Source organism: Lissotriton helveticus, chromosome 10, assembly GCF_964261635.1.
Source record: "Lissotriton helveticus chromosome 10, aLisHel1.1, whole genome shotgun sequence".
In the NCBI taxonomy this organism is placed as follows: Eukaryota; Metazoa; Chordata; class Amphibia; order Caudata; family Salamandridae; genus Lissotriton; species Lissotriton helveticus.
Genome location: NC_136071.1, coordinates 351982613 through 352003582, shown reverse-complemented (window position 1 = coordinate 352003582; position 20970 = coordinate 351982613). Strand labels below are relative to the sequence as shown.

General features: G+C 47.0%; 2 protein-coding genes across 3 annotated transcripts in view; one reads left to right on the top strand and one right to left on the bottom strand.

Annotated features, from left to right (window-relative positions):
• The window catches only part of LOC144783812 (cyclic nucleotide-binding domain-containing protein 2-like), an 832431-nt gene that overhangs the window by 675447 nt on the left and 136014 nt on the right, over nucleotides 1-20970 (top strand). The gene's annotated exons all lie outside the window — the stretch shown is intronic.
• CCDC12 (coiled-coil domain containing 12) overlaps nucleotides 10846-20970 on the bottom strand; it is a 303076-nt gene continuing 292951 nt past the window's right edge. The window contains exons 5-7 of the mRNA XM_078662560.1: nucleotides 18290-18324; nucleotides 13195-13271; nucleotides 10846-11766 (exon numbers count right to left, since the gene is read on the bottom strand). Coding sequence (XP_078518686.1) covers nucleotides 11687-11766; nucleotides 13195-13271; nucleotides 18290-18324 — 192 coding nt within the window. The 3' untranslated portion in view covers nucleotides 10846-11686. The remainder of the gene's footprint in view (nucleotides 11767-13194; nucleotides 13272-18289; nucleotides 18325-20970) is intronic.

The following is a 20970-nucleotide window of genomic DNA, read 5'->3' as shown; positions in this document are numbered from 1 at the left end:
GCTGGACCCCCAATAAAAACGGTCACCTCCCCATCATAAAGTAAGTGAAGCAAAGGAGTGGAGAAAGATGTGAGCGAGATATGGCAGGTGTGCGCGCTGAAATGGTTTTATGGCTGGTTGAGCCTAGATGCTATCTTGCTCGACCACTGGGAGGGAACTGACCTAACGAGTTCGGCCTGGGGCAATGGTTCTAACTTGTACTGAGGTCAGGGAGAAGTCGATTAAGGAGTATGTGTCCTTGTGGAATTAAATTCAACTGGATTAAGGCCTATGTAAAGGGCAACATGTAAATGGGAGCCTAGGGTTCAGAATGTAAATGACGATTTCGAGGTGAAATCGTCACTCGAAAACACCGAAAATTCATGTACATGATGTACTCGTCATTCTCGGTCTTTTGATACCAAATTCGTCATATTTCGACGAAGTTTTATTTCTCGAGTCCAGAACTATTATACGAATCCAGATTTTCAGAACCTCAGTCTGGGGCCCTCAGGACCGGTGCTGCACACATTGCCTGTTTCAATTTCTCAAAGGCTTGCTGACAAGCCTCTGTCCAGACTACCCGTCGAGGTTGTTTCTTGGATGTGAGCTCTGTGAGGGGCGCTACAATAGTGCCATACCCCTTCACAAAGCGACGGTAGTAACCTGTGAGGCCCAGGAAAGCTCGGACCTCAGTCTGGGTCTTGGGGGGTTCCCAGGCCATAATTGCCTCAATCTTTGCCTGGAGGGGCTGCACTGTTCCACTACCCACCAAGTGGCCTAGGTACACAACCGACCCCTGCCCGATCTGACATTTACCGGCCTTGATTGTCAAGCCAGCCTGTTTCAGGGCCTGGAGAACAGCTTGCAAGTGACGCAAATGGTCCTTCCAACTGCTGCTGAAGACGGCAATGTCATCCAGGTAAGCAGCGGAGAAAGCCTCCATTCCAGAAAGGACCTGGTTCACCAGCCGCTGAAAAGTGGCAGGGGCGTTCTTCAGCCCAAAGGGCATCACACAGAACTGGTAGTGTCCCTCAGGTGTGGAGAAAGCTGACCTTTCCTTTGCTCCATCTGTAAGGGAAATCTGCCAGTACCCTGAAGTAAGGTCAAAGGTACTCAGGTATTGGGCAGCTCCCAGCCGGTCAATCAATTCATCCGCCCTAGGGATCGGATGAGCATCAGTCTTGGTTACTGAGTTCAGTCCCCGGTAATCCACACAGAACCTCAGTTCTGGAGTGGTGCATGGTGGGGCAGCTTTTGGTACTAACACCACCGGGCTGGACCAGGGGCTACTGGAAGGTTCAATGACTCCTAGCTCCAGCATCTTGGTAACCTCACCGTAGATGCTGGCCTTCACCTTGTCTGACAGCCGGTAGGTCTTTGACTTCACTGGTGGGCTGTCTCTTGTGTCCACATCATGGGTACACAGGTGGGTTCTTCCCGGGACAAGGGAGATCAACGAGGAGTACTGCTCCAATACCTGGCGGCAGTCCTCTCGCTGCTCAGGAGTTAGGGATGGGGAGAGAATCACTCCCTCCACCGACCCATCCTTTTCTTGAGACGAGAAGAGATCAGGGAGAGGCTCGCTTTCTGCTTCCTCGGCACCATCAGTCACCATCATCAAGATGACCTCGCGCCTCTCATGGTGGGGTTTGAGGCGATTGGCATGCAGCACCCGTAGGGGCTGTCGAGGGGTTCTTAAGAACCACCAGGTAGGTCGCCTTACCCTTCTTTTCCAACACCTCAAAGGGGCCTGCCCAACGATCTTGAAGGGCACTTAGCTCTCCAGGTTCCATCACCCACACTTTCTGGCCAGGCTCCAACTCCACCGGGTGAGCGTTGTGGTCGTACCATTCTTTCATTACTGCCTGACTGGCTTCCAAGTTGTCAGAAGCTTGCTTCCACAACTTTGCCATTTGGCTCCGGAAGGCCAGCATGTAGCTCACCACATCCTGAGGAGGCTTTCTGGGAGACTTTTCCCATCCATCCTTCACCACGCTGAGAGGTCCACGCACAGGGTGCCCGTACAACAGCTCAAAGGGGCTGAAGCCCACTTCCTTCTGCGGCACTTCTCTGTAGGAGAATAGCAAACAGGGCAGGAGGACGGCCCATTTCCTCCGCAGGCTCTCAGGCAGACTTCTTATCATGTCTTTCAAGGTCTTGTTGAACCTCTCTACCAGTCCACTGGGCTGGGGGTGGTATGGAGTGGTGAACCGGTAGGTCACTCCACACTCCTTCCACATTGCCCGCATATATGCTGACATAAAGTTGGTCCCCCTGTCGGACACAACTTCCTTGGGGAAACCCACTCGGGTAAAAATCCCCATCAGGGCCCTAGCCACAACAGGTGCAGTGACAGTCCTCAGAGGAATTGCCTCTGGGTACCGTGTGGCGTGATCCACCAGAACCAGGATAAACCTGTGACCAGCTGTAGTTGGTGGATCCAATGGCCCCACAATGTAGATGCCCACCCTTTCAAAGGGGGTGCTAACGACAGGAAGTGGTTCCAGGGGAGCTTTCAGCTTCACCCATGTCTTCCCACTGGCTTGACAGGATACACACGTCCGACAGTATGTGTCAGAAGCCACTTTCATCTGAGGCCAGTAAAAGTGGGGGACAAGCCGGGCAAAGGTCTTGTCCTGACCTAAGTGTCCTCCCAAGGGAATCTCATGAGCCAATTCTAGAAGAAAGGCTCGATATCGTTGAGGGACTACCAAGGCCCGTGATGAACCGGGCAAAGGTACCTTGGGTTCACTGTAGAGGAGTCCGTCCTCCCAGTAAATGTGGGAGGCCCTCCCTCCACATGCCACTTGGCAGGGATAGGTAAGTCCTCCAGGGAGACTACTTCCCCCTCCACGGACTCCTGGCCCACCACCGCAGGTGGCCGATCTGTCTCATGGGGCGTGGAAGCCGAAGCAGGCTTCTCCTGTCTTCGGGTCTTTCCCTTTTTGGCAGCGGGCTGGGCCATTGTTCCAGGCTCCAACCCAGGCGAACTCCCTCTCCGGGTAGTCACAGACCTTGTGCTTGCACAGGCCCAGTCAGGTGTACCCAGCATCTCCGAATGAGTCCGGTATTCCACCTCCTTCCAGACATTGTGCTCCATGTCATTTCCCAGCAGACAATCGACTGGCACGGCAGGGCTTATGGCAACTCGAAGTGAACCTGCAACCCCTTCCCACTCAAATGGAACCTCGGCCACAGGATAGTAGCCCAATCTGCCGTCAGCCATCGCGGCGGGGTGGAGTACATGTGGAATCACCTGCTCTGGAGACACCAGTTGACTCCTTACCATAGTCATACTGGCTCCTGTGTCTCTCAGAGCCTCCCCTCTTTGGCCATTGATGGTGACCCATTGCCCATACTTTACAGTATTTGAGGGCACCTGGATCTTAGGAACAATCTCCCAGGGACACTAAGGTGACACCCGCCCACTCACCCCCCTTATTTAAGGGCAACTCCTCCCCGAGCACTACACTAGCTACTCCTGGGGCTTTTCCTCCAGTGGGAGGGGGTGTTCTCTTTGGGCACCTGACATCTCCCTTATAATGTCCAACACCACCACACTCAAAGCAGTGGACAACCCTTGGCTGCTGACTTTGGCCAGGATGAGGGTTTCTGGGCGGGTTAGCCTTAGGGGTGAATCCTGTTCCCTTACTCTGGAAACTATTTTGGGGACCTTTAGAGAACTCCCGCTTTTTATCTCCCCCCTCCTTCTTCTGGGGGACGCCCTGTCCGGCCCTTTGGGAATCCCCTCCAGTCCCCTTTGGGGACACCTGGGTACTTGCCCAGAGGTCCGCCTCCTCTACAAGCTTTCTGGGGTTGGTCAGCTTGCTGTCCACCAGGTGTTGACGAAGCTCGGGAAAACATTTCTCGAGTAGGTGCTCTTTGAGAAATAGGTCGTACAACCCCTCATAGTCCCTCACTTCGCTGCCTTATATCCAACCCTCTAGGGCCTTCCTTGCATAGTCCAGGAAATCCACCCAATTCTGTGTGCCTAATTTGTGACTTCCCCTGAACTTTTGCCTGTACTTCTCTGGGGTCAGTCCAAACTTTTTGATCAGCGCCACTTTCATGGTGGGGTAGTGGGTCTGCTCATCCTGCTCTAGGACCAATAGTGTATCCCGTCCAGTAGGAGGCATGTATTTGTATAAACCACCCCCCAGTGTTTTTCCTGGATCCCATGGGCTCTTAAGGAGACCTCATAGGCAGCCAGCCACTTGGCGATGTCATCCCCTGAACTGTAACTGGCAACTATATCTTTAGGTAGGTAGGGTCTGGATTCCCTGGTCAGTTCTTTTGTTTCGCTGCCACCATTTGGAGAATTAGAGGGTCCTATCTGTAGGGCCTTGAGTTCTAGCTCTCTCAGTTTAAACTCGTGAGCCATCCTCTGTTCCTCTCTCTCCTTTTCCATCTTGGCTAACTCCCACTTCAGCTGTCTCTTTTCCCTCCTGTCCACTAGTTCAGCTTCGGTTAAGCTTCTTCCGGAGACACTGCTGCCCTCCCTTGAAAGGGTCCTAGGTCCTGGTAGCAGGTTCCCCATCTCAAGTGGAAACAATCCATCTACCCCTATGACTGTGTCCCGGTCCATCCCCTCTTCCTCCTCCTTTCCCTCTCCATGTGCTGCCCACCCACGCTCTCAAACTGGTCTGGAGTTCCCCCTTCTTGGCACCACGCTTAAAAAAAACTCCCATCTTCTGACAAAAGTCTCTAAGCTGGGCTGTAGTATAGGTCTCCAGTTCCTCCAGAGCAAATTCCATTTTGCTTATGAGATATGTAGGGACAACCACTCAGGAAGAATTGGTTCAAAAGGGGCAAACTGAAGCTACCTCCACCCACCACCAGGAGTAAATTTAGAAAAAGCAAAAGTAGTAATTGGGAAGTCCGCCAGGAGAAAACTCCAAGGGTAGGCCTATGGACTACACCTTGTTACAAAAGAGTGGACGCAAACACACCGCTAGACCCCAATTATGTTAGACCTGGGGTCTCCAAGTCACATAGGGTAGCTTGGCACTAAGCAGGAAGACCTAATTCCAAAGTACATGTGTAAAGTTTGCGTCACACCCACTCTGTAACTCAGTGCCCATCCATCCAAAAATGACACTACACCTTTCTTTTTATAAAAGTAGAAAAGCTTTATCCTTTCTTCAGTGAGTTTTTCAGTTGCACTTCATTCAATACATCACATTATAGACATTACTTCTGGAGCACTAGTATTAGCAGGTCTTCTTTTTCTAAAGAGCCCGGTCCAATTTACATTTGCAAAGTATTTCAGCTTTCTCTAAATTAGGAGGAGCAATGTGTTTATCAACAGAAATTCTTTACATTACCCCTCTTGCCAAAGGGCAATTTTCAATAATACTTCCACAGCTCTGATATCTTATCTCCAGGAACCAAGAGATGTTAACTGAAAGGCTGCCTGCAGATTAGAACAATTGCTCAGTTACACAATGGAAACATTTCACGTTCATTTAAGGAGAAAATTCACAATAGTAAATTAGTACAGGTAGAAAGTTATTCACATTAACTGGTCAGTTTACTATTCACTCTAGGTAGAAAGAGCGGTGGGGATTTCCACGATTTTATGGTTACACTCAGTTTCAACCGGTAACAAAATCCCCAATTCGGGCCTGTCAGCATTCAAGTATGAAAAGGCCTCAGTGAAGCGTGGTTCCTGCCCAAAGTGTCACCCTGTCAACACCCCGGGCCTCCACACACTCTTGATGAACTTCCGAGAGGCAACTAAGGAATGGGCCCGCTTACTTCCAACCCAAGACTCAGACAGCACCTACACCCTTGCCTCTCTCTCTCTGGACTGCCGGCGGTCGAAGGATCCGTCACAGCAGCTCCTGCGATCTCCGCCCACTCTCCCCGCTTACTTGGCGAGACAGCTGGCTGGTTCAGTGTCCTGTCCCCGATGACTCCGTCCTCGCTGGGGCTGGGGGTCTTACACTCTTCCTCACTACAGTTCAGGGAACAGGGGTGGGGGGAATGGAAGTCCGGCGTTCCTCACCGCACTCGACGAGACTTCGGGAACCCTTCCTTCACCGGCTCCTTCCGTCGTAGGCTCCGCCTTCTCTCCGCCTCTCTCAAGGGCGAACGGCCTCTTCCAGGGACGCGGCTGATTCCTTCTTCCTCAGCCACACCTCCGCTCCACCTCCTGTCATGACGCCAGGCCGCTTGCGGCGCTTCCCTGCTTCCGGCAATACAGCTGACCAAGTCCGCTCAAGCCGACTCCTCCGTCTGCTCAGCCGCCTCTACGGGGGTTTCTCCCGCCTCCGCCAGCGCCACAACAGATCTTGCCCACTCCTTCCTCAGCCACCACGGAGGGAGCGCTCCACAATGACAGCGCACCTCGGCGCGGATGGGGGGTCTCAGCAGACGCCTGGAGACAGCGCGACAGCCTCTTCCACACTGTGAGTGGGCCCACGTTTTCAGGGACTCCTGCGCCTCGCTTTCCTCAATAGTTTCCAGTTGTCTCTAAGCGCGCTGGGCACCCGCAGTTAGACTGGAGTCAATCCTTGTTAGAAGGGCTGGGTCCAATAGCAGGGGGAGAACGTCATCCAAGTAGGTAGTCGATCTAAAGAACGATCTCCCTTAGCTTAATGCGCCTCTCCTCTGACAATTTTGCCTCACTCCTCCTGTGTCCAGTCTCCACAACACTCACTGGTCACTACTCACAATGGTTGCCAAACATTCCGCCTTATATAGGCTGTCCCCAGAGGGTCCAGAAGGATCCAGAGGGTTCTGGAACATTCCTATGCTAACCCATGGGTCCAGTCCCTAAGGTGGCAGTTACTGGCCACCATTTTGTGGGTTGTGAATCTAGTCAGAAAGGCGCCAAGGACTCAAGAAAAGACTATGTGGGGAAGAACACCTAACCCCTAGGCCAACATCTCAAAAATCTAGTGGACATAAAAAGAATGAAAGGTTATGAGGGGCAAAAAGGGGACAAAAATAAATAATTAATAGGAGGGGCTACCCAAAGGCAGACAGGTCTAACAGGGTCTTATACTTATATTCGGAGGTCCTTGATACAGTATTGAGTGAACAGTAGTATTCTAAGTAGTTCACCTTTCCATGACCTTTGACATCTGTCAGACCAAAGTTAAGTCCCATATCACTGATGTGGACTGTCTAAGGCAAAGTGGTCCATAGAATGTCATCATTGAGACCATCACTATGACTTCTCAATCTAAACACCTATCGCTGTTCTTTAATAAACAGAAAGTGTGTCACATTTTGAACATTGGTTAGTATAGTGGGTTTGTCTAGTACAATCCAGAACAATTCATATCTAGTCATGTTACACAATACCGGTAACCTGTTCGAGAACACAGGTCATAATCGCAGACTGGTGACGATGGCCATGACCACGGTGTAGCACTGGCGATCATTCAGACTGACCACACACGAGTGGCTCACTGGAATGTATAAATTGGCCTTGTAAGAACAACGCAACTAAATTGCAGGACAACATAGAAAATCCTGGGCCAGTTTCTTGAGCAGGGAGGGGATACACCCTAAAGGGACATTTTGCCACCATTCATCAGAACAGATAGGGTAACTATAGCATACTCATCCTACAAATCCCCCATCTCTTATTACTATAATACCATCATCCCACCCGGGAACTCAACCGTTGCCAAAGCTGTGATGATCACTCAGCACATAGGCCACATAACACAGTCTGGCAATTAAAGATGTGACTTCCAAATGACCAACCTTTCATTATATAGTTAACTATGCCCCACCCAATATATTTACTCGGGGGTTCAGGCAGACGATGCTACCTAGGTTGCTATGATGATCCCTAGTACATATTGCAATATAGAGGATGATACTCCCAGCCTTCTTTTCCAAATCTATTCAATACATATCATCTCAAATTGTCCTCTGATATTAGGTTCAGATGTGTATTTGTTCATATGTGCTCGCTCACTGGCCAATATGGTAAGTGCAAAAGAAATCTCTGTCGCCGAGATCCTACAGATGGAAGCATAGCCTCAGATAAAAGGGTTTTCCTCCCAAACGTTCGGTGCTAGTGGTTTATCAATGCCCTTAAGGGCCACCTATACCCCATTATTATTCAATCAATCAATCAGTGTCTTGTAGAGTGACTACTTACCCTTAAGGGTCTCAAGACGCTGGTGGGGTGCTGCAGCTCTGTTGAGGCGCTGTGCTTCAGCCGAAGAGCCAGGTCTTAAGGTCCTTCCTGAATTGAGGCAATGACAGTGATTGCCTGAGGTGGAGAAGCAGGGTGTTCCAGGCCTTTGCTGCAAGCTAGGAGAAGGATCTTCCTCCGGCCTTGATCTTTCTATTATTATTAGTATTGTTGTCATTATTACTATTATAGTGCAATAGATTCTGCACTTCCTAAATAAATGGCCGTCTCTAATTTCTTTATAATCGGCTACTAGTGAAGCACTCAGTCTCAGATTATAAAGATGTCAGAAGTCAACTGTAATAAGTTATTGCAGTCGAGTTCTGATGTCACAGTGCCTGCTGCCTTCACCCTCGTTCCTCTATATGGTTGTGGAACTCCTCTGTGACTTGCAATGCCCTTATAATGTACGACAGGAGGTACTCTATCCCTTATATTATTATTGGTATTAGTACTATTAGTATTGGTATTGTTTTAATATGTCCTTTGGGTATAAAACAATGGGGCACGCCTACTTAGGCCAATTTAGATGCTTACATTATGTATGCTGCTTACAGTACCATGTTGTGATAGCAAGGTTAATGAGTGTGCATCTGTTCGAAACCATGATTACCACCCTCTTAATATGAAAATGAGCATGAACATTTAAAATTGGATTTGCAATGTACTGTTGATTATAAACAATAAAAATGTGGAAAGCTGTCAGCGACAGCCTTATTGGGAGGTTTCCGTCCATAAAATACGCTCCTCAGTTTGAACCCTATCTTGACGAGCTCATTCCGCAGTGGGCGATGACGCTTTTAATCAAATTTAGGGTCCTCTTTCTAGCGGTGAACAGCTAACTCATAGATGGAACAAGACGAGCCTTGGGGCGCGTCACAAGTGATCATGTTCCATTTGTTCGGGCAGGGTAGAGACCATAGAACATATCTTATTTTGTTGTCCACTGTATTCCGTAGCACGGTCAAAATGGCTGAAACCCTACTGTCAGAGTTTGTGGTTTCGTCACTTTCAACTTGCTTTCCAAATCTTGACCTCCGACACGAGTAGACACAATCTTTTTGTGTAAGCAGTTTCCTATTGGCAGTGGCTGCGATTAGGAAGCGACTCGGTCTTCCTCTTTAACATGTGAGTTCTGCATTTGAGTTTTTTCATTAGTGGGTGGGATCAGGATGTAACTAGGCCTTTTGCCTAAGTAATAGCTCATTGCACTTTATCTAATACGGTAGAGGTCCAGGACAGTGCATGGTTTGCACATGCACCAGTGCTTCAGTGAGGGAGCCATTGTTACCATCTGCCGGTGTATGTTATGTTCATCTAGTTATATTTTAGCCAAATAGTCCATGAATTTGATCCCCGCCTTTTAATATGTTTACTAATGAATTTATTGGTGTACTCCATTTCATTGTCAATTGTTTACTTGGTCTGAGACTGCATTTAGCTATGTAGGTTTTTGTCTATAGTTTGCGCTTGTGGATTGTCTTCTGTGCAATCAGGCCGAGTTTGGAACATTCTTATGGAATATTTTATATGTCATTTGCTGTATCGTTTTATGCATTCAATGTATTGTGTTTGAAACGGTTTTATTGTGTTACTTTAATGGCCTATGGCCGAATAAAGTACTTTTTTACTAAGATAATTCAAAAATAGAGAATAAAAGAATCACTTACTTTCTGGATACAGTCTGAAGAATTTTTAAGGGCAGATATGAAATATATATCAAAGATGTATTGGATACCAGTGAAATTAAACTTCAGGTGGACTGGTGGACTTGCGTCATTTGTAATTGTTTACAGCTATGGAGAAGGAGAATGGACAAGGGTTTTCTAAAAGGGAGGAGCATTGTGGATCCTCAGGCTTGTCTGTTAGGTCTTCTCATTCATGTTGTGCGAGTGCTATCATCAAGAACCAGAATAGGAGTGTCGCGTTGCCTCCTTTGTGAGGCAGGGCTGATATTGATCTGCAGATAGTGTCCTAAGAAGGAGCGCATAGGCTGAGGACCAATTGGAAATAAGGTTTAGGGAGGGGTGAGTCTGCCTGTAGTCCTTCTGCCAAGGGACTATGTGATGCATGGCAGGCAGAACAAGGACTTGTGCCACCATTTCTCCGCTGTTGATAGTGGAAAGGACGGTGAGGTCACTATTCTGGTGAAGATTGGCTGAATCGCTCCTTTTGGACAATCTGATCTGGCAGACGTCTATAGGAAGGGACATGACAGACTTGGCGTGCGGATGCAGTCGAGAGGCTGAAGGCAAAGTCTGACCAATGCATTACTGGATCAAACGCCGAATGACCCCCAGGCGTTCACTATGTGGACCCAAAGGCCTTTACTGTGTTGTCTGGAACAACCGATTAGAGGGCATGAGTGGTGAGGGACGCAACTGCAGGTTTATTATTGCAGTCAGTGAGAGTCGAGGTCACTGGACTATCTTGGGTCCGAGTGTGCTTTTTCAAGAGTGCAATCATTCCTAGCCTCTTCATAGAGTTGACGGATCCGTATAGAAAACCAGATTTTATGTGGATAAAGGAGTTCATGTAAACAGGGAGCCTATTCTCAGTTTGTTTTAAAAATAATACATCTTAATAGCAGTAATCTTTAAGGATAGTAGCAATGAATACCTCCCTCCTCTCTGGACTCAAAAGCAATGGACAACAAGCCAGGCATCACCGGACATTCAAGCTTTCAGGAATCAAACACTATTGTTATGAATTAACATTTTATTTAAAAACAAAAAAGAAAAGACAATCATAAGTAAATGGCAAAATACGGGATTTCAACTGTACAAAAGACGTTCACCAGGCATCTTCGCTATCACAGTGATCACCGACCACACAATGCAGTGGCAAAGTAGTCCCAGGTATCGAACTACCAAGGGGGTGGGAGAGCTCAAACTGAGGGAACTTAATGAATGCCACACAAAAGAGAGAAGGAATGACCAAAGAGGAATCATGAGGGGTCCACCACAGGCCGATGCCTCTTAAAAGACGAACAAGTCTATGGTAGGGTCAGCCATATTTTACTGTATCTTGAGACCAACTAACCTCCTTGACAAGCCAGTATGTTGGATTTCTTCCTCCTCATCCCCCACAGGGTGCTGTTCCAGACTGCCTCTCTTGCAGCAAAATGATGTGCTGGGGTAACAGCTTCATGAACCCCAGTGTTACTTTGCGTTGAGTTTCAAGAGCGAGACCAGTATCTTAAATACAGAAGTATTGGGGATGAGCCCCAGTCCATCAATTCGCGCTCTAGAATGAAATTGCTGCATCTCTACATCTTTGCAAATTTCTAAAATTCTAAAGTAGAAAACAATGTGTAGTCTAAGAAAGATACATCTATTGTAACTAAAAGAGATTTTGAAAATAGAGGCTTGAAGAGATTAGGCCACATGGTCCTACTTTAGAAAAGGTTGTTCGTAGTAAGGACACCATGATTCGCTGTATCCAAGGCATGGCAGACTGCGGATAGAAATTCGCTGGTGGAGCGCTTTCCAATCATGTGACAGATCCAACAAGGACTCGGACAACTATTCACGCCTTTTCACCCATTTAATCAGAATCCCCATCGTCCTGCTTCGCGGACTCAACTGCTGATGCCAAGTCGTCCTCCTGCCCTTTGAGTCTTTCTCCTGTGGGGAAAACACAGACACATTAGGGTAAGAAGACTTTACATCCTGCTGTCAATCTGCTGAGTTGGTGAGCTTGGTCTATAGCTGATGGGACTGAGTTTGGGTTGTGTTTTTATCATCATATTGCACAGATGATTAGGGCTTCCAGATTTCCAGGCTGGGACCAGTGTCTTTGTGCGTGTGTCATTCCATGCTTGCATTTTTGGGTGGGTGGAAATGTTAAGGACATAAACAGGTTCTGAAACTAGGATGAAGACAGGTGCATGAGTGCAAAGGTTGTGTAGTGAAATCCAACCTCCCCCCTTTTCCGACGCCTGTTTCGCAGAGGCATGGTTAGTATATGGGGACATTGGGATGAATCTTGACAGACTGGTGATACTCAGTGGCCACAACACAGCCACTCTCATGGCAGGCGAATCAGAGGCATACAAAAAGAGCACTGGTCATTTTTTTCTTATGGACCTGGGCGGACTTTCAATTTTGTGAGTAACTTCCAACACTATTACAGAAATTCCAATTATCGATGAACTCTGATGTACAATGGGAAGTACTGCCCGAAGGAGGGGAAAAAACACCTTGGAAAACCAGATCAAGTGAAAGCTCAGTTTTATTCATGGCGGTTAAGATTCAGAGCAATGATTGGATGAATTACATAGTGGGCGGGAGGGGATGGGGCAGACTCGGGTGTCAATTTTGAGTTGGGTGGATTTCTGCCTAATATGTCCTCCCCCTTCCCAAGAATTACCAATATTGGGGGTATCAGTAACTGCAGGGGGAGCCTACGGGGATTGGTCGATAATACTCCACACTATGTGATTTGGGAAAGAACATGCAGAAATCAGTGTTTCCATAGCAGCCGAAGTCTTAGAGGGAAATATTCCATCTTGCAATCCAGACGGAGTGGTTACTGGCCCCAAGAGGATTACTTAGCTTTCAGAATGAGATAGGCCTTACAACGAAAAATAGATGGGCCTCTATCAGTAATAAATGAGGAATACTATTCAGTGGCGTAATGTAAAATGTGGGACCCACCCTCCAGAATGTGAGGTAGGGCCCCTCACACTTCCATATCACACAGAAATCTATACGTTTTAGACCAAATTAGGGCCTCGTGAAGGGGACCCCTGCAATGTAGGGGCTGCAAGGGCTTGCGTTACACCCCTGATACTATTCTAGCACAGCTCCAAAACAATAAAGCCTCCTTAGACATAACTCAGACTCTTCAGTGAGCGAATGCCTTCACTACATAGACTTTGGAAACATGCCTCCTCAATACGAATAAACTCTCGTATAAGGGTGCTTGTTCGTCCCTGTCAAAGCCAATCGATCATGGTAATCAAAGAAGGTCATTCTAGCCCCTATGGTCTGATTCGACAGCTCGGGCAACTGCTCTGTATGACAGTTGCTTGCACTATCTTAGATACTTACTAATTAATTCTGCAATGGCCCTTTGTGTCCTCTTCTCTAGTTTTTCCAGTTTCTTAGCCACATCTCGCTTCAGATCCCTGGAACAGAAGTCAGTGATTATAGTTTTATAAAAGCACACACAGAGGCAAGAGTGTTCCATCAACAAAAACATCAAAAGTGCCACTTGCTTCTCCTGCACATTGGGATTGCTGCCAGCAATCTATTGGTTTACTTGATGCACAGTTATGACAAAAAGGCTTCGTAGGACAGCTGTGAATCACTTTAAAGTCTGTTTTGGGAGTAACAAAGTCTTAAATTGCCTCTAGAAGTCATTTCCTTGCAGACAGACCCAGTCCCAGGGGGGACAACAAAAATTAAAAAACACAGTCCCAGGGCGGGAAAAAAATGTAAAAACACAGAAGATGGGATGCAGCCCTGAGTAACTACCAGTGGTAGAGATTAGTTGAAACATTCATCACTTTTTTGGATTCCTCAGAGCGACAGTATGCCCAGGCGTGGTTCTTGTGTTCACTGTGCCACTGGAACCAAGCTACACCCTACTGATCAGCCCCAAACAGGCTGAAACTAGTCTGGGTTTGCTTCTGTTTTTGGGTCAGGGGTGGCTTAGTCTGGCAGTTTGGACTAGACCGTTCCTATTGGAGCAGGTCCAAGACTGATTTGCATATGGGCAGGCTTTATCAGATGTTGTATAATGGGCAAAAAACTATAAACTGGGATGCAGCCCTAAGTATCAGTGGTTGAGATTAATTCAAGCATCTACCCATGACTTTTCAGTACTCCTCAATACTTTACAAACCAGCTCACAGATCAGTCACTCATACATGCCAGGACTTGGGTTAGTTCTATTCCTCATTTCCTTTCAGATGGTCTCAGTGTCCGAGCTTAAAACCCGAGTGAATGGGCCATCTCTCTTAGTGTTGTTTTAGGTTTCAGACACACAAAGACTTTGGGCCTGGTTTTCACTTTGGCAGATGTGGAGCATCCACCAAAAAGTCCCATCAGGCCTCTTTGGAGTGCACAGAGGTGCTACACTCTCTAATTAGGATGGACAGGATATCTGCAGATTGTTAGCAGATGTTCCACATATGCCAAGCTCTAAATAAGGTCCCTTGTCTTCTACACCTATATGTATAGTGGTTACGAAAAACACGGGCAGCTGCTGTTAGACTCCTGTTGCAAAGCTTTTAATTTCTCACAAGAAACCTTTGGGTTGTGTTTCTTCTGCTATTCTGAACAAGGTTAGTAAAGTGGATAATAACAGAAGCAAAGACTGACGTTTACACATTTACAGCTCATTTTGCAAAACGGTGATGGCATCTTGGCCTTTCCTGCCTTAGGGAAGGCTGAAGGACAATAAGAGTGGCAGACTGGCCCTATGACTACTTGTCAAACTTTTTTATTATAAGCTAGCAGCTTAAGTGGCACAGAATGCGGCTGATGTGCTTTAAACTTGTCATAACAGAGGCTCCTGTCCTGCCATAGAATGCAGAATCTACCCCGCTACTGTGAGAGGAGGTTTAGATTCTATTAAAGATACAAATACGAATAATACCCATCCTGAACCCTGCCTGTACACTTTCATTACGTTTGAAATCAAGATTGGAAGACTAAATAGCCATGGAATGGGTTGGTATAATTTTTGGCTTGTGGACAGAGCATAAAGCTGGTTCAAGTTTGTTGTTTAAAAGTTGTTTGTTAACCCCTTCGCTGCAGGGGGTAATTCCCCCGCTGTGCTGGGGGGAGCGAACAGCACCCGCATGCTCTCGTCATGAGGCACGGCGCTCCTGTGCTCATGACGAGCTGAGCACCGGCTCCCGTGGAACGCTCAGCACAGCAGGGGAATTCTCCCCGCACCTGAGCGTTCCACGGCTCATGACGAGCTGAGCTCGTCATGAGCACCGGAGCACCGTGCCTCATGACGAGCTCAGCTCGTCATGAGCATGGAAAAGGTTAAGCGATTTGAGACCTATACAAGAGGAGGAACTGAAGCTCGCAGGGAGGTCTAGAAGAGGCTCCTCCAAGGTGTTTGGTCATTGGATGTAAAGTGCATGACCAGGAAACAAACAATAGAAAGGTTTTTACTTTGCTTTACTTTGCTGCTATCAAGAGGAAGTAAAGTATTGTCACACTATTCACCTCTGTGTCTCTTAAGTGCACTCTGAGGTTCAGCACTGTACCTGGGTAAGAATCAACAAAAGGAATCTTTTTCACACCACAACCAAGGAGAATGAAGCTCGGGTTTTCTCGAGTTTTCCTACGGATCCTGCAGTGGAAGAACGCACTCATGTTGGTAACGATCTGATAATGAACCCTATACAACTCTAGCATTGTGTGGTGTTGCCACTGCAGCTGGAGGAAGAGCGTTTTTCTGGGGCAAGCTGCACTTGTGCTATTGCTCCTTAACTACAAATAAGTAACGGTGGACTGTTTAATATGTTTCCAGGACGTATAGGAGGGCGGGCCGGACTGGCCGCACCGGGCATCGGGCGTTTCCCCGGGAGGCTGAAAGGTTGGGGGGCGGTTTTGCGGCAGGGCCTCAATATCGGCCCACAGTAACAAAAGCAGCAAGCAAGTGTTTCCAGCCTCCCGGGGGCCAGGCAGCGATTCACCAGAGGCTGGTTCGAGAAAATTGCCTGGGCTGCTTTGGGTTCCCAGTCCGGACCTGATAGAAGGGGTGGCAAGAGTCCCTATACTGCAAATGTTATATCACCCGACAAAAAGGATGTCTTACACTATATCGACTACCACTTGTATTGTCAAGTAAGTAAATGTGGAGTTAAGAATAGCGAATCTATATTGTCCTATCTACGCATACCGTGACGATGTAGTGGTAAGCGGTATCGTGGATGCGCCATTTTTGCAGATCATTGTTCCTGCTCTTGATATAGTGTCATACTACTGTTTAAGGGATTGGGTGGTGCTGAAGGAGCGGAGTGTGTGAGGAAGGTGCGGCGTGGACCTCTTTCCTGAAGGTTGTGCAGCAGCAGAAGCCATAGTCTGCTGCTCTAACCTGGCAAAGTGTGATGCCTGTAGCTGTTTATTTCTGCGACGTCGTCGTGGTATTCAACAGATTCCACATTCTACGATGGGGATGCCAGTGCTTAATTTGTAAAAGAAGGAGGGCCGGTGCCCAAAAACTGCTACGAAACCTGTGGCCGGCGCTTTTAAATGTCAGCGCGCCGAATACCAAAGCTAGTCTTGAATTCACCTCAGGCTTCTTCAATCCACTGCCAGGCACTCCCCGACCCGTGATCTCACTCTTGTGGTTTCATGCCTTCTAGCTTTGTGATGGTTTATCCATCTTTCTCTTCCTCCTTTTCATTTAGTGTTTCCCCCTCCTCTCAAGAACTGTCTGAATAGGAATAATAAGTGTTGGTTCCCAAAAATGAGACTACGGTGGCCCCCACCATCAACAACTGGCTAAAAATAAACACTGGGGGCTACAACAAACAAAACATCAGTTGAATACCATGCACTAAAGAAATAAAGTAAATACTGGCAGCAGTTACAGAGCACCTGCCTTATGCTCGCAACATTTCATTCTCTAACACAGCACGCACAGTAGTTCTTCAGATCTGTCTTTGATGCCAACTGTGACTATTTTCTTTTTTCTTCAAAGACTTACGATGGTAAGTGGTTTACCTGTAAATCTCTCCTGGCTGAACCATTGACAAGACTCGTGACTTTAACTCTCCTGTGTCCCACAATGTCTAACAATACTGTTTACTGCATATAACTTACATATACAATCATGTTATGACACAGCAAAACAGAGTTCAGTGCTAGATACAAAAGGTGGCTAGAAACACATCAGACCTACTCTCTTTGTCAATACTGGTTTAGTCCAGGTCCCAAATTATATATCAGATGCACTGTCCAGGTTTGCGCAGCAGCACACCCTTAACTAGGTGTGCACAGCACAGACCGGAGTACTGTGCATAATTACACACAAAAGTTAGATGTCCTCAGCCCAGGCCTGAACTCGGACAGTGTTTGCCTGTGCTGAGGAGAGTGCACTAGTGAAAGAGGGGGCGCAGCTCGAAAGTGCAGCTGTCTTCCACTGTGGGTGACCCAGCCTCGCTCTGGAGGGGAGCAGAGACCCTCAAGCGACGGTTGCCATGTGTTACTGCACCCGCCTGCCAGGGGATGCCCCAGGGTGGGTGCCCGAGACTCCTGCGTCTGCTTCCTACCGAGCTCCCATGGGAGGGCTAGTGACTGTATGGCAGGGATGTATGACATAACAACGCATACTTTTACAACGCATGCTTTTACAACGCAAGTATTACAACGCAAACCTTTACAACGCATAGCGCTTAGGGGTGCTGGATAGTGAATAGTTTAATTTACTATTCCAACTCCAGTCCCCGTGGACACTAGGGAAGGTGTTGGATAGTAAATTAAATCTATTCCCTATCCTAGAGCGTCCCCCAGCGCAATGCGTTGTAATGGTTTTCGTTGTAAAACCTGCGTTGTAATAGCACTGCGTGGTAAAAGTTGCGTTGTAAAGGATGTTTCCCGTGTGGCATACATTCAGAGCACCTCCTGACGGCTTCTTTGCCACTGCGCCTGTATGTGTACTATGGAATGGGCACAATAGAAAGACTATCTCTTTTGCAAGAGCCTCACCCACATGCAATTATCCAACTGCCCCCTCCTGCTCATACCAGTGCAAAATGTGCACGAGGGCAAACAATATTATAGAAGGGGAGTCAGGAATAACCATCTGCAGCCCCCTTCTACAATAATAATAAAGTGTCCGGTAGATGCAGGAAGTGGGTGCAAACACACCCCAGGAGCACTTGATATGTTTCTGAGACCTATTTGGGGTTTCAAAAACGTACATTCAAACAGGCCTTCAGCAGAAGTTTCACACGGTATACACACTACAAATGTCTGAAAGTTGCTATGAGGTTTCCTTTTTTGTTTTTACTAGGGCTTTCATTATGTTTTTTTATTTTTTATTTTACGGTGCGAGATTCAGGGCTGCTGATTGGTTTTGCGGTTGTCTGAAAATGCCCATCCAGCTCGGCAACAATATGTCATCAAACTTCAGCAAATCATTGCAAAGCACGTGGCATAAAAGGGCCGAACTCACCAGTCTGGCTTCCGTGGCGCGAGGTTGGCCAAGTCCTGGAAAGAAGAAGGTGGACAGATTCTCACGTTACTATCAGCTCAGGCCTTGGGAGAAACTTTACACAAAGTTATTAGCGAGAGAAAAAACATAATTCTAGTCTGATCCTGAGCAGAGTAGCAGCATCAAGGCCGCCTTCACACACAGCGAGAATGCGGGGGCACGGCAGAAATGAGGGGGTGGGGCGGTCCCCACAGCAGCTAATATTTCTTCAATAAAACAGGTTTTTATCAAAAACAAAAAAAGGGCAAAACAAAGGTGTTTGTTGCACGAACAGCAGTCTAACAATATAAACTGAAGGCCACAACATTCGGGACATTTGGCCCCCAGAATATCATAATATAAAATTGAACAACGTTTGCATAATCTAATAGTCTACAAAGCCCGCCTTGCTTCATGGCACTTAAATAGGAGTTTCCCTTAGAGCATCTAACAGAGTTGCTCGTGTTATCGTCATTGCAAGGATAAAAGGCTAAGGTGCCCACTGGAATAGTGACTTTTAAGTTACACACAGATTTCACCAGCAGCTCTCAACCCACTAATGTATTTTATTGGTTGCAATTTTACTTCTAGTGCCTTGAAATGCGCTATTTGATGTCTTATGGACCAGTTGGTAACAAGTTCATACACAGGGGCATCAAAAACTTGGAATTTAATATATGTTTTTAATACCTATTACGATGCCAGTGACAGTGTGCCAGCTTCTCACAGACGATATTGTCAGGGTAAATTTAGCATTGCATGCGAGAGTTTCTCCGGGTCTAGATCAAAACCCCAAACCCTGTTCCAGAGCTGGCTCAGAATGCCAAAGCTTATTTTCCACACTCACCTCAGAATCAATATTGGAAACGAATCCTTATATGATTTTTAAAAAAATATGTCAATTTAAATCAGTATTACTTATAAAAGTATCTAATTTATACAGCCTGAAATACTTATGTACTTGTACTGACAAGAAACATTCACAAGTATATGGTTTTATTTAATGAATATATTGCCGGACAAATTGTTATATCATCAGTACCTTTACCATGTGGAAGTTAGATGTGCATGAAGCATTGTGGGATATGCAACACAGGTGTGGATTTGTTTTGTTATTTCCTGCAAGGGTTTCCATTGGTGGATGGTGAATTATGCCATTTGGTGTTTGTTTATCAGGCGTGTGACACTGTAGCCACATAACCCAGATAAAGTTTATGGAAGTAGGTGGAAATGTTGGTGATCTGGTGGCCCTCGCAGCTTTGTGTTCTACATTCATTATAATTTAGATGGCCGAGTAAATATTTTTGCACACATAGCTTGCTTGGCATGAGATTTTTTAGTTGAAACATTGTGCTATGGAGTAACTGCAGCAAATGACATCTGACTGGATTTGTTGTTTTCAGCCCAGATTCATCCCTTTGCCTTCCTGTCTTCTCTCCCTTTCTAAAGCGGTTCAAAATACTCCTTCCTGACTCCATGGCTTGCTCAAGATGTCCCACGTCGACAGCCTACACAGGATGTCTCACACCTAATACAGGCCCTACTCAGACTGCCTGATCTTTCTTGTCATTGGCTGCTCAAAATATCCCTCCTCTTCTCCAGGGTCTTTATAATGCAGCTTCTTCCAGGTCCTGATTTCCTCTCCTTCTCTTTGCATCCTACACACACGTCCCATAAGGACCTACTACTACTGGTACAGACGGGGATCTATGCTGGGAGACTTGGAGGCCCTCTGACACTGACGGCTACTGAAAAACCCTCCGCAGTCATCAAGGAGTATTCCTTAGGGTGGTGATAGTGGGTAACTTAATCCTGGCTAACTCTACCGCAGCGCGGGGACACACTGGTCTTAGTGTAACCATTGCGCTTTATAAATGAGCCTATTATTATTTATATTATTACTTAAGGTAACTCCTGCAGTAGGGTCTGAGTTTAAAAAAATGACCATCCGTCGGAAGGCTCTTGTAACAATGTACCTACTGCACATGAATTCACTCTTTGTTGGCTCTGCCATCTGTGCATTATTTATATTTTTGTCTTTACATGTTTAGAGTCTGACCTTTTGCTTTTTAGCTTACTGGGCTCAGTACATTACTGAGGCAGCTAATGTCCATTTTAAGGTGGTCCTAGAGGTGCAGCTCTATTGAAGCTGGGTGGTCTTCTGCTTAGCAGTAGCTGATGCCCAACAGCCTTTCCTACCCTCTGCCTCCTCCTATCCTGACCCTATTTCACCTCTTCTCCCAGGATGTCAACCTTAGATATCCCGTAAAGAGCGGAGAACTTAAGGACGTCTCCCTGTGGCGTCTTCCCTGGTCGGCCTAGAAAAAGCCAAGGGCCAGACCACCAGCCCGTTTCACTCCTATTCTAGCCTTCTTATGCCTTCTGCCCCTCTAATTCCCTCAAAGCGAACCGCTAATTTCTTCTACAGGAACTTTCGCTTGTATTTAGCTGCTACCTGGTCCTTGGCAGCAGCATGCACGCCAGTGGGTTGTGCCCCCACTACATGATGGTAGTCCCCACAAACCCACTTCTAGGGTGTCTGTGGTATTCCTAGATTTGTACTTCGATTACTTTCTGGGTGGACCCCACACAGACAATGATGTAGCAGCTGTGGCACTACTTGGTGAACTACATCTGCTTCGGATTCCTCAGAGAACCACTAC